A 14,617-nucleotide genomic window follows, 5' to 3' on the forward strand; every position below is an offset into this window, starting at 1 on the left:
AAGTAATATTGATTTTGCACTGAAACATACAGGCCCTGATTAGTTCATATCATATTGAGATATGTTGACCAATAGTAATTCTCTAATGAAGTCATAGTACAGTAGGATCTCATAGACACAAATCTTAATGTTACAGATTGATCACTCAACTGTCCTGGCAATATCAAACTGAGATATGTAAAAGAAAACACGTCTAAATATGCAATGAATATATATTTTTTAAAGGTTGATGTGTTTTTAAGTGAAATTCAAAGTTACAGACATGTCTGTGTTCCGAACAACCTCCATTCCCGACAACTCCGAGTGCATATCTTCAAGATCCTACTATAGTTAATATTAACTATTTGGTTTGCTAATCACCTTCAGTGTTTACTCTTATACAGACCCACCTAATCATCACTTTTCAAGCTAAATAGTACCATTTGATACAGAACAGTGTCTCACTAAAAACGGTGGGCACTGAGTAATTGTAACCACAGAGGCGACAGACAGAAAAAGTAACTTTATCTTTATCCCTGTCATTCAGTAGTCAAATCACAATAGACAAAAATGCTGGATTTACAGAGCTCCAGTGTAAACAACACAATATCAGCTAAGTATGGCAAGCCACGAAAATGAGAACGGCTCCGGCAGCAATAACACTGTATTTGGCTCCACAGCTATCTGCTCACACACACACGATCAAGCTGCAAGTGTCACACATTGAATGGGAAAGTACAGATGTTAATGTCCTTGACCATAAGAAAGAAACCAACAGTTTGTGAGTGAACAAAGCATTTGATACGTTAGCTCAAGTGAAGTAGTACAACAGTATGACACATCCACTTCTCCATGCATTTATCTGTGACCTGTGACTCAGTAGTGAACTTTCACAAGGCATACATCAAAAAGGCAAAACATCTCCGTTAGTCCAAAGTAAAGGAGCAAAATATAGAATATACTTAGATAACCAAAATCTATAATCCATTGAGTATTAAAGTAGTCCAGGTGTAGAGATATTAGACCTGCAGGTCAGTCCTTCGGTCAGTTGGCAAGGTGTTCCTTTTCATTACATAGCCTGCCGCTCCCTCCATCTTTCCTCAGAGGTTTCATTATCCATCTAAGGTTTTTTTATCCCGCAGATACAAGAAATGCCTCTGGCAGTTTTTAACAATACCCCTTTGTGCTTCAAACCCCAACCGGGCAGCTGAACATAGTCCCAACAGTTTGTCTTTTTAGATGATAAACATAAACTTTTTTACAATTCTGGAATTATTCCACACAGATGTGTGAATAATGCCTACATCTCCACGTTTTGAGGAGGTCCACTAGTCGAAACAGAATAGGGGTCAACAGCAGAGCAATGTTCATTGAAAAAGTGGACATTGATTGTCATCTTTTTTCGACCAATTGTGGCTCTCAAGGTTATGATGTTCTTTTAATGTTTTTTTTGTTGATGAGATTGTTTCAAGGAGAATACAGTCTATCCCATGTAATCCAAAGAACATGTACTGTGTGTCTGTAAAAAGTATGGTACGTACAGTGTCCATATAAGGAGAGGACCAGAGTACAAACCAAACAAAAATATAGCACTGTACACCGGTCAGGCAGTGTTCCTCAGAGTGTCCAAAGGTGCTATCCTCGACCCATCCTGTCCAATCAATCCATACTGTAGCTCCTTCTGCCATTACACATGGGTCTGCATGCGTTTCTGCAGCGGCCGCGTCAGGTCTGAGTTCTGCGAGGACGACTGCGAGTAGTGGGAGGAGGAGGAGGCGGCCGAGGCCTTGCTGTCCTTGTCAAACTGCACGTAGCCGTCCTGTTTGCTGTAGCTGCTCACGCTGCTGTCGCACTGCGTGTCGATGAAGGAGCTGGAGTCACTGAGCGAGCCCCTCTGGAACTCACGCTCGCACAGCTCGATGGAGCTACTGCCCATGCCTAGCACGAAACGCTGGCTGTAGTCGTACAGGCGGTTGGGCCCGGCACCTAGCGTGCTGTAGATGTTGGTGAAGGACATGCCTGTTGGCACGCGTTGCTTGCCCATGGTGGCTGAAGAGGAAGCTGAAGGGTTCCGGACTTCTGCGCCGCCGGTCTGGCTGGGGGCCATTGACATAGTCGGGGTGCCATGGTGCTCCTTGAAGGTATTGACGCTGTAGTAGCCATTTGTTGGATCCTTGTGGAGGAGACGGGGCAAAGACATAAACAGATGTGTTAATGTTAGGATAGGAGACATAAAATGGAAGGCATGTCAGTGCAGTGCAGTTACTATTTTGGTAGTTGTTATTGTGATCAAATCGATAACTTACTGAAAGATTAATGATTACAGTTTGAAAGAGGCACATCTGTTTCTTTATCTGTGTCATCATCAGTCAAACAGGGGAAATGTCAAACAGCACCATCTAATTTCTTCATTTTCTCTTTTGATGATCCAGACATCTGCTCTCATTTGAACAGGAGAGAGTTATGTTTCTATTATAAATAGCCTACATGTACTTAAAGATGAAATATAAATAATCAGAGGCACCATCTATAGTACCCTCAGAAAGTATTCACACCCCTTGACTTTTTACACATTTTGTTGTGTTACATTGATTAAATTTAGATATTGTGACACTGATCTACACATAATACCCCACAACATAATTTATTTTTACAAATTAATAAAACATTTAAAGCTGAAATGTCTTGAGTCAATTATTCAACCCCTTTGTTATGGCAAGTCTAAATATGTTTAGGAGTAAATATTTGCTTAACATGTCACATTAAAAGTTGCATGGACTCACTTTGTGTGTAATAATAGTGGTTAACATGATTTTTTTTATGATTACCCCATCTCTGTAACCCCACACATACAGTTAATTGTAAGGTCCCCAAGCTAAGTAGTGCATTTTATGCACAGATTCAACCACATAGACCAGGGAGGTTTTCCAATGCCTCACAAAGAAGAGCACCTATTAGTAGAGGAGTAAAAATTAAAACAGACACTGAATATCCCTTTGAGCATAGTCAAGTTATTAATTATGCTTTGGATGGTGTATCAATACACCCAGTCAATACAAAAATACAGGCATCCTTCCTAACTCAGTTGCCATAGAGGAAGAAAACCACTTAAGGATTTCACCACCAGGCCAATGGTGATTTTAAAACAGTTACAGAGTTTAACTTCTCTAGGATAGGGGGCAGCATTCGGAATTTTGGATGAAAAGCGTGCCCAAATTAAACTGCCTGCTACTCATGCCCAGAAACTAAGATATGCATATTATTAGTAGATTTGGATAGGAAACCATCTGAAGTTTCTAAAACTGTTTGTATCATGTCTGTGACTATAACATAACTTATTTGGCAGGCGAAACCCAGAGGACAAACCATTCAGATTATTTTTTTGAGGTCACTCTCTTTTCAATGAGTTTTCATTGGGAATCCAGTCTTTAGAAATGTCAACAGTCTTTAGAAATTGGTTGAGGTTTTTCCTTTGAGAAATGAAGAAGTAACACTGTTCAGAATGAGGCTTGAGGGACGTTTACTCTTTCTTAGAGGCGCGTTACACAGAGGCTCGCTACACGTTGTTTTCCTCCGGTATTGAACACAGATCATCCCGTCTTCAATTTTATCGATTATTTACGTAAAAAAATACCTAAAGCTGTATTACAAAAGTAGTTTGAAATGTTTGGACAAAGCTTACAGGTAACTTTTGAGATATTTTGTAGTCACGTTGCGCAAGTTGGAACCAGTGTTTTTCTGGATCAAACGTGCCAAATAAATTGACATTTTGGATATATATCGACGGAATTATTAGAACAAAAGGACCACTTGTGACGTTTATGGGACATATTGGAGTGCCAACAGAAGAAGCTCGTCAAAGGTAAGGCATGATTTATATCTTTATTTCTGCGTTTTGTGTATGATGGTCTGTGTTTGTCTGCTTGGGTGCTATGCTCAGATAATAGCATCGTTTGCTTTCGCCGTAAAGCATTTTTGAAATCTGACATGTTGGCTGGATTCACAACAAGTGTAGCTTTAATTTGGTATATTGAATGTGTGATTTCATCAAAGTTTAATTTCTATAGTAATTTATTTGAATTTGGCGCTCTGCATTTTGACTGGATGTTGGCCAGTTGGGACGCTAGCGTCTGAGGATGGGTCAATTACGTTGTAGTTACTTTACAATCCTAACCTAAATGACAGAGTGAAAAGAAGGAAGTCTCTACAGAATAAAACAAATATTCCAAAAAACGCATCCTGTTTGCAAGGCACAAGTAATGTAACTGCAAAAAATGTGGTAAAGAAATTAACTTTTTGTCCTGATACAAAACATTTGTTTGGGGCAAATCCAACACAACACATCACTGAGTACCACTCTTTATATTTTTAAGCATGGTGGTGGCTGCATCATGTTATGCATATCAAATAAAATCAATTGTTATTTGTCACATGCACCAAATACAACAGGTGTAAACCTTACCGTGAAATGCTTACTTAGATGCCCTTAACCAACAATGCAATTCAAGAAATAGAGTTAACCTTTTGTCAATAGGGGGTGCTATTTGCACTTTGTAATAATTTAGTTCCCAAATTAAACTGCCTCGTACTCAATTCTTGCTCGTACAATATGCATATTATTATTACTATTAGATAGAAAACACTCTCTAGTTTCTAAAACCGTTTGAATTATTTCTCTGAGTGAAACAGAACTCATTCTGCAGCACATTTCCTGTCAGGAAGTGAGATTTCTGAAATCGAGGTCCCTGTTCTAGGGTCAGTTTATAAGTCCCCATGTAAGCTATGGGGCTACATGCACTGCATACGCCTTCCTCTAGATGTCAGTAAGCGGTGAGAATTTGAATGGAGTGGATTGCACCATCTGGGGGACTATAAAAGCTCATGGAACGGAAGTACCGTTCTTTTCAACGGGGCGCCTGGCGCAAGAGGGACATCACAATGGCGTCCTGCAAAAGCTTTCGTTTTAGCAGTTCTATATCTCCGGTCATGTTTTTATTCGTTATAGGTGTTAAAGACATCATAAGGTAGTTAATTTAAACCGACTTATAGCAGTTTATATCAGTTTATTGCGATTTTCTGGGATTTCTTTGTGACGCGCTATCACGAGTTGGACACCTCTCCAGTGGATGGCTATCGTTAGCTGCTATTTCTACAGGAGAAGAGGACATCTTTCAACCAAAAGACGATTGTTCTGGAGAAAGGACCCCTTGCCCAAGATTCTGATGGAAGCTCAGCAAATAGTAAGCAGTCTTTATGCTGTTAATTCGTATTTATGTTGACAAATGTCAAATAATAATTCCGCCATGAATTTCGGTGCGGTCTCGCTTTAGCGCACGCTGTATTGCGCAGTAACGTTAATTTTAAAAATCTAACACAGCGGTTGCATTAAGAACTAATGTATCTTTCATTTGCTGTCCAACCTGTATTTTTTTAGTCAAGTTTATGATTACTTATCGATTAGAATAGGTGCCTCTCCAAGATGGCGCCGGACAGATTGCTTGAAGTTTTGGCCACTAATCACATTGTATAACCACGATTTGTGCCGCTAAATATGCACATTTTCGAACAAACCCTATATGCATTGTGTAATATGATGTTACAGGACTGTCATCTGATGAAGAATATCAAGGTTAGTCAAAAATTATATATCTTTTGCCTGTTTGTTACGATCGCTAACCTTTGCTGCTGGTAAATGGTGTTGTGTTTCTGGCTATTGTGGTAAGCTAATATAATGCTATATTGTGTTTTCGCTGTAAAACACTTAGAAAATCTGAAATATTGGCTGGATTCACAAGATCTGTGTCTTTCATTTGCTGTACGCTGTGTATTTTTAAGAAATGTTTTATGATGAGTAATTAGGTAATACACGATGGTCTCTGTAGTTATTCTAGTTGCTTTGGTGAGAGTTGTGATGGTGGCTGCAATGGTAAACTATGATTTATACCTGAAATATGCACATTTTTCTAACAAAACATATGCTATACAATAAATATGTTATCAGACTGTCATCTGATGAAGTTGTTTCTTGGTTAGTGGCTATTTATATCTTTATTTGGTCAAATTTGTGATAGCTACTGATGCAGTAAAAAAATGGTGGAGTAAAAAAAGTGGTGTCTTTTGCTAACGTGGTTAGCTAATAGATTTACATATTGTGTCTTCCCTGTAAAACATTTTAAAAATCAGAAATGATGGCTGGATTCACAAGATGTGTATCTTTCATCTGGTGTCTTGGACTTGTGATTTAATGATATTTAGATGCTAGTATTTACTTGTGACGCTATGATAGGCTATGCTAGTCAGCTTTTTTACTGATGGGGGTGCTCCCGGATCCGGGTTTGGGAGGAACTAGAAGTTAAGAAAATATTTACTAAATAAACGAAAGTAAAAATGTAAAAGTAACACAATGAAATTACTTAACAATAACGAGGCTATATACAGGGGGTACTGTTACCAAGTCAATGTGCGGGGGTACAGGTTAGGGGAGGTAATTTGTACATGTAGGTAAGGGTAAAGTGACTATGCATAGATATGCTTGTAATTGTTTAGGAAGTTTATTTTTGAATAAAATGAAATGGAATACAGCTAAGCACAGGCAAAATCCTAAAGGAAAACCTGGTTCAGTCTGCTTTCCAACAGACACCAGGAGACAAATGTACCTTTCAGCAGGACAATAACCTAAAGCCCAAGGCCAAATATACACTGAAGTTGCTTACGATGACGACATTGAATGTTCCTGAGTGGCCTAGTTACAGTTTTAACTTAAGTCTGCTTGAAAAGCTATGGCAAGACTTGAAAATGGCTGTCTAGCAAAGATCAACAACCAACTTGGCAGAGCTTGAAAAGTTTAAAAAGAATAATGGGCAAATATTGTACAATCCATGTGTGCAAAGCTCTTAGAGACTTACCCCAACATATTTACAGCTGTAATCACTGCCAAAGGGGACTCTAACATGTATTGACTCAGGGGGTTGAATACTTATCTCATCAATATATATTTGTTTAATTTTTCATAAATCAAAAATGACGTTATTGGTGCCCCGTGTGAGGATGATTCAGGAAATGTTTCTTCAATGAAGAAGTTGCATGAACAGGGAGTAGTGTAAAGTTGCCCTTAGACACGGATCTTGGGTCAGATTTATATTTCCTAACTAATGGTTATGGTTCAGATTGGGGGAGGGGAAATTGATCCTAGATCTGTACCTAGGGGAAACGTCACCCTGGACTGCATAAACAGAGTATAAACTTTGCCAGGCTTAATCAACAGGTATTTATGTCCTAATTCTATGTGGTCTAAAGCTGTGAAAAAGCAACACCTATGTTTTCTCATGTATTCAAATACTTGCATTAATATGACCAAATTCATATCGAAATCAACAGCTATTTATTAGAATGATGGAACATCGAAGAAACAGGCTGATGTGTGCGACATGTGAAAAATAGATAACATGCTTTCGGGGTGTGAAATAGTCATCTCCCACTAACACAAAGAAATCCTCTTATCAGCTAATTAAATAGCCTTAATGATTCCACATGTGGGAGCAGCATATGTTGAATAATTGCAAAGCTAGTTCATTTTCAGTAACAACCTACGTGTGTAAAGATATTTTTTTCTCTCTATGCTACTCCATTTCCTTTCTTGAAATGAACTGATTGTTAGATTCCGGGAGAAGGGAGAAAGACTTTGCCTGCCAACATTCAAATGGATAAAATACAACATTTGCTGTCAGAGCAAGCAGACATCTTTGTCTGTACTTGTGGCTGGAGGCTATTACAAAGAACTCTATTAGCGATGGCAAGACAGAAAGGGTAGGTCCTTCAAGCAGCGGAATCTCAAGGGTGGGAATTGAATTCGCAGGATGACATCAGGAAGAGGAAGCTCTATGAGAATATACTGTATATTAGCGGTTCACATCTGACCGGAGAGATGGAGAAGGTAACACATCTGACGTGAGAGATGGAGAAGATAACACATCTGACCTGAGAGATGGAGAAGGGGTCGCCTCACAGATAAGAGTCAGAGTCAAAGATCAAAGGTGTCATGGAAATTAAGCCTTTGAATGTGAAAGTGTAAGTCTGGCTTCCTAGAAGTTCCAATATCCCAAATTATATTTGCATATCAGTGCTTAAAGGGATAGTTAATCTAAAATAAGGGATTGAGTGTGGCGCCGACAGACTTTGATGGTCTACTTTGATGGTCTATACTTTGCAGTATTATTATTATTATTATTGTTATTTCTTACATTACTAGCCCAGAACGTTTTTTGTGAACTTTTGGATATCAGAGCAACGGTAACTCACCAGCATTCCGACCAGAAAAACGACTTTCCCAAACTGGATCTGTTGTTCGTACACTTCAAGGCAATTTAACTTCTTTGATATAGGGGGCAGCATTTTCACTTTTGGATGAATTGCGTGCCCATAGTGAACTGCCTCCTACTCTGTCCCAGATTCTAATATATGCATATTATTATTACTATTGGATAGAAAACACTGAAGTTTCTAAAACTGTTTGAATGATGTCTGTGAGTATAACATAACTCATATGGCAGGCAAAAACCTGAGAAAAAATCCAAACAGGAAGTGAGAATTCTGAGACTGGTCGATGTAAAAGTCATCGCCTATTCAATTCCCTGTAATATATGGATCTGTTTGCACTTCCTACGCCTTCCACTAGATTTCAACAGTCTGTAGAACACTGAATGAAGCCTATACTGTGATGTGGGACCGGATGGGAGGTGTTTGAGTCAGTGGTCTGGCAGATTGCCAGTTCTTGGTCACGCGCATTCCTCATGATATCGCCATGCGTTCCATTACTTATAGAGACTGAAAAGAATTCTCCGGTTGGAACCTTATTGTATATAAATGATAACAACATCCTGAAGATTGATTCTCTACTAAGTTTGACCAGTTTATTCGACTTGTAATATAACTTTTTGAAGTTTTCGTCCGACGTTTGCCTGCATCTGCGCAAGCGTTTGGACACGTGTACTACACATGCTAGCAAAAGTAGCTAATTGGACATAAGTAATGGACATTATCGAACAATACAACGATTTATTGTGGAACTAGGATTCCTGGCAGTGCATTCTGATGAAGATAATCAAAGGTAAGGGAATATTTATGATGTAATTTCGTATTTCTGTTGACTCCAACATGGTGGAGAAATGTTGTTAAATCTGAGCGCCGTCTCAGATTATTGCATGGTGTGCTTTTAACGTAAAGTTTTTTTAAAATCTGACACAGCGGTTGCATTAAGAACAAGTGTATCTTTAATTCTGTGTAAAACATGTATCTTCCATCAAAGTTTATGATGAGTATTTCTGTTATTTGACGTGGCTCTCTGCAATTTCTCCGGATATTTTGGAGGCATTTCTGAACATGGCGCCAATGTAAACCAAGATTTGTGGATATAAATATGCACATTAAGGCTGGATTGGATTCACAACACGTGTAGCTTTAATTTGGTGTCTTTCATGTGGGATTTCATGAAAGATTGATTTTTATAGTAATATATTTGAATTTGGCGCGCTACATTTTTTCTGGATTTTGGCCAAGTGGGACGCTACCGTCCCACCTATCCCAGAGAAGTTAACTAATCCCAAAGGCTGCTCCAAGATGCCAGAGGCGGAAAAGAGGTATTCCGAGTCTGACCTTCACAGTGGACTTCTAGTCCGGAGGCATGCACACCATCCACTGCTTCCGAGTACAATAAAGTAGACGAGCTCAGGCCGAGAATCTCCTTCCAGAGAGACATCAGGGAATGTAACATACTCTGTTTCACAGAAATATGGCTCTCTCTGGATATACTGTCCCCGTCCGTACAGCCAGCTGGGTTCTCAGTACATTGCGTACACAGGAATAAAGAACTCTCCGGGAAGAAGAAAGGTGGTGGTGTATGTTTCATGATTAACTTCTCATGGTGTGATTGTGATACTGGCACTCAAGTCCTTTTGTTCACCCGACCTAGAATACCTCACAATCAATTGCCGACCGTATTACCTCCCAAGAGAATTCTCTTCGGTTATAGTCACAGCTGTGTATATTCCCCCTCAAGCTGATACCACAGCAGCTCTCAAGGATCTGCACTGAACTTTGTGCAAACTGGAAACCACATATCCTGAGGTCGCATGTATTGTAGCTGGGGACCTTAAAACTTGTTTGGGATAGGGGGCAGTATTTTGACGTCTGGATGAAAAGCGTGCCCAAAGTAAACTGCCTGTTAATCAGGCCCAGAAGCTAGGATATGCATATAATTGGTAGATGTGGATAGAAAACACTCTGAAGTTTCTAAAACTGTTAAAATAATGTCTGTGAGTATAACAGAACTGATATGGCAGGCAAAACCCTGAGGACAAACCATGCCAAAAAATAGCCTACAACTATTTTCACTGGCTGTCACTTTTATTATAAGGCGAAGTCCTTCCAGATTGCAGTTCCTAGGGCTTCCACTAGATGTCAACAGTCTTTAGAAAGAGTTTCAGACTTTTTTTTTTTTTTAATTAGCCAGAAATTGTAGTTCTTCTAGGTGGCTCCCATTTTGGCTGTAGTGTTTCCAAGCTCGTGAAGGAGAGCGCGTTCTTTGGTATTTTTCTCCGGTAAAGACAATAACGATTTTATCGTTTATTTTTGTATTAGGGTACCTGAGGTTTGATTATAAACGTTGTTTGACTTGTTTGGTAAAGTTTATTCGTAACGTTTGGGATTCATTTTGTATGCATTTTGATGGAGGGAAACTGGGTGGAATATTGACTGAAGCGCGCCAGCTAAACTGAGTTTTTATGGATATAAAGAAGGACATTATCGAACAAAAGGACCATTTGTGATTTAACTGGGACCTTTTGGAGTGCTAACAGAAGAAGATCATCAAAGGTAAGGCATTTATTATATCGCCATTTCTGACTTTCGTGTCGCACCTGCCTGGTTGAAATATGTTTTTCAAGGGCCTCCCGGGTAGCGCAGTGGTCTAGGGCACTGCATCGCAGCGCTAGCTGCGCCACCAGAGACTCTGGGTTCGCGCCCAGGCTCTGTCGCAGCCGGCCGCGACCGGGAGGTCCGTGGGGCGACGCACAATTGGCCTAGCGTCGTCCGGGTTAGGGAGGGTTTGGCCGGTAGGGATATCCTTGTCTCATCGCGCTCCAGCGACTCCTGTGGCGGGCCGGGCGCAGTGCGCGCTAACCGAGGGGGCCAGGTGCACGGTGTTTCCTCCGACACATTGGTGCGGCTGGCTTCCGGGTTGGAGGCACGCTGTGTTAAGAAGCAGTGCGGCTTGGTTGGGTTGTGCTTCGGAGGACGCATGGCATTCGACCTTCGCCTCTCCTGAGCCCGTACGGGAGTTGTAGCGATGAGACAAGATAGTAATTACTAGCGATTGGATACCACGAAAATTGGGGAGAAAAGGGGGTAAAAAAATAAAAATGTTTTTCATGGTTTTGTATGCGGGGTGCTGTCCTCAGATTATTGCATGGTGTGCTTTCGCCATAAAGCCTTTTTGAAATCTGACACAGCGGCTGGATTACCAAGAAGTTAGGCTTTATTTTGATGTATTACACTTGTGATTTTATGAAAGTTAAATATTTATAATTCTGTAGTTTGAATTTCGCGCTCTGCAATTTCACCGGATGTTGTCGAGGTGTTCCGCTAGCGGCACACCTTTCCCAAAGAAGTTTAACTTCTGGATAAATAGCGTGCCCAATTTCAACTTCCTTCTACTCATCCCCAGAATATAAGATATGCATATTATTAGTAGATTTGGATAGAAAACACTCTGAAGTTTCTACAACTGTTTGAATCATGTCTGTGAGTATCATAGAACGTATGTAGCAGGCAATACCCCGAGGACTTTATATTTATTTTTTTGAGGTCACCGTCTGTTCTATGAGGTTTCATTGGGATACTAGATTTCTAATCAACCTGTTTGCAGTTCCTACCGCTTCCACTGGATGTCACCAGTCTTTGGAAATAGGTTGAGGTTATTCCTTTGTGCAATGAAGAAGAACGGCCATCTGGAATCAGTGTAACGTTATGTGTACTGTTTGAGAGTTGCGCAAGACTAGAAAAGTATCGTTAGTTTGTTGTCCTCCTGTATTGAAAACAGATAGACCCGTCTTCAATTTGATCGATTATTAACGTTTACAAATACCTTAAGTTGTATTACAAAAGTAGTTTGAAATGTTTTGGCAAAGTTTAGAGGTAATTTTTTAGATATTTTGTAGTGACGTTGTGCAAATTGAAAGCTGTTTTTTTCTGGATCAAACGCGCCAAATAAATGGACATTTTGGACATATATGGACGGAATTAATCGAACAAAAGGACCATTTGTGATGTTTATGGGACATATTCGAGTGCCAACAAAAGAAATTCGTCAAAGGTAAGGCATGATTTATATTTTATTTCTGCGTTTTGTGTTGCGCCTGCAGGGTTGAAATATGCTACACTCTCGTTGTTTACTGTTGTGCTATCATCAGATAATACCATCTTATGCTATCGCCGAAAAGCCTTTTTGAAATCTGACATGTTGGCTGGATTCACAACGAGTGTAGCTTATATTTGCTATCTTATATGTGTGATTTAATGAAAGTTTGATTTTATATCATTTTTAAAAATTTGGCGCTCTACATTTTCCCTGGCTATTGGCCAAGTGGGACGCAAGCGTCCCGCCTATCCCAGAGAGGTTAACCTGTTTGGGCTGCAGGGGCAGTATTGAGTAGCCAGATAAAATATGCCCATTTCAAACGGCCTCGTACTCAATTCTTGCTCATACAATATGCATATTATTATTACTATTGGATAGAAAACACTCTCTAGTTTCTAAAACCGTTTGAATTATATCTGTGAGTCAAACAGAACTCATTTGGCACAAACTTCCTGACCAGGAAGTGGAAAATCTGAAATCGATGCTCTGTTCTACTTCCTGCCTATACATGGGCATGAAACGTAAGAGTCTACGTGCACTTCATAGACCTTCCCCTGGGTGTCAAGAGGCTGTGAGAGAAGAAATGTTGTGTTTATCTTGGTCTGACGTTGAATACAGGCTCTTTGTATGACGTGTCCCTCATTTCCGGTACTCTGAGGAGCGCGCGCTGGACAGTGGGATTGCCTTCTGTTTAGCTGCCGTTACGACCAATATCTCCGGCTTTGATTTTATTTGATACATGTGACCATATCATCGTAAAGTATGTTTTTTCAATATAGTTTAATCAGATTATTGAAATTTTTTCGGGAGTTTTGCCGTGTTCCGTTCTCTGACTTTGTTGACGATGGAGCGATTCGTGCCACCCGGCTAGCGCGCGTGCTAATTCAAGAGGGAAAGAGTCCGTTCTAATTCCAAACAACGACTGTGCTGGACAAATGACACCTTGTCCAACATTCTGATGAAAGATCAGCAAAAGTAAGAAACATTTTATGATGCTATTTCATATATCTGTCGTGCATGTGAACTAGTCGTGGGCGGCCAACGTTTGGGTACTCTAGCTATACCGAAGCTGCATATCATAATGAAGTTATTTTTTAGAATTCTAACACTGCGATTTCATTAAGAACTAATGGATCTATCATTTCCTATACAACATGTATTTTTTAGTTATGTTTATGAATAGCTATTTGGTCAGAATATGTGTGTCAGAAAAAGTGTCAGGAAAAATCCGGACGTAGTGGGGAAAAGTAGCTAAGTTAGCACACGGTGTAACCATTGATTTCAGCTCTAAATACGCACATTTTCGAACAAAACATAAGTGTATGTATAACCTGATGTTATAGGACTGTCATCTGAGGAAGAAAATCAAGGTTAGTCAAAAATTATATATATTTTGCTTGTTTGTTACGATCGCTTACTTTTGCTACTGGGAAATGGCTTGTCTTTCTGGCTATTGTGCTAAGCTAATATAACGCTATATTGTGTTTTCGCTGTAAAACACTTGATAAATCGGAAATATTGTCTGGAAACACAAGATGCCTGTCTTTCAATTGCTGTACACTATGTATTTTTCAGAAATGTTTTATGATGAGTAATTAGGTATTTGACGTTGGTGTCTGTAATTATTCGGTGCAACTTCTGATTGTAGCTGCAATGTAAACTATGATTTATACCTGAAATATGCACATTTTTCGAACAAAACATAGATTTATTGAATAACATGTTATAAGACTGTCATCTGATGAAGTTGTTTCTTGGTTAGTTTGGTTGGTTCTTGGTTAGTTAGATTGGCTTTGTGCATGCTACCTGTGCTGTGAAAAATGTCTGTCCTCTTTTGTATTTGGTGGTGAGCTAACATAAATATACGTGGTGTTTTCGCTGTAAAACATTTTAAAAATCGGACATGTTGGCTGGATTCACAAGATGTGTACCTTTCATATGCTGTATTGGACTTGTTAATGTGTGAAAGTTAAATATTTAAAAAATATATATTTTGAATTTCGCGCCCTCCACTTGAGCTGGCTGTTGTCATAAGTGTACCGACGTCGGGCTGCAGCCATAAGAAGTTAACAAAGCATATATGAGGAAAATGCTACCGAAATTCTGTCAACACATTGCTTGTAGTACTCGTGCTTCAAAACTCTCGACCATTGTTACTCTCCCTTCCGGGATGGCTACAAGGCCCCCCTCCTCCCTCCCTTCGGCAAATCAGGAAGTATCCGTGCT

General features: G+C 39.7%; 1 protein-coding gene across 1 annotated transcript in view; it reads right to left on the reverse strand.

Annotated features, from left to right (window-relative positions):
- Window positions 1-296: 296 nt before the first annotated feature.
- Window positions 297-14,617, reverse strand: part of LOC120056781 (kin of IRRE-like protein 3) — a 163,259-nt gene continuing 148,938 nt past the window's right edge. Inside the window, exon 15 of the mRNA XM_039004987.1 lies at window positions 297-2,152. Within this exon, the coding sequence (XP_038860915.1) occupies window positions 1,667-2,152 (486 nt within the window). The 3' untranslated portion in view covers window positions 297-1,666. The remainder of the gene's footprint in view (window positions 2,153-14,617) is intronic.

This window comes from Salvelinus namaycush, chromosome 12 (assembly GCF_016432855.1).
Source record: "Salvelinus namaycush isolate Seneca chromosome 12, SaNama_1.0, whole genome shotgun sequence".
In the NCBI taxonomy this organism is placed as follows: domain Eukaryota; kingdom Metazoa; phylum Chordata; class Actinopteri; order Salmoniformes; family Salmonidae; genus Salvelinus; species Salvelinus namaycush.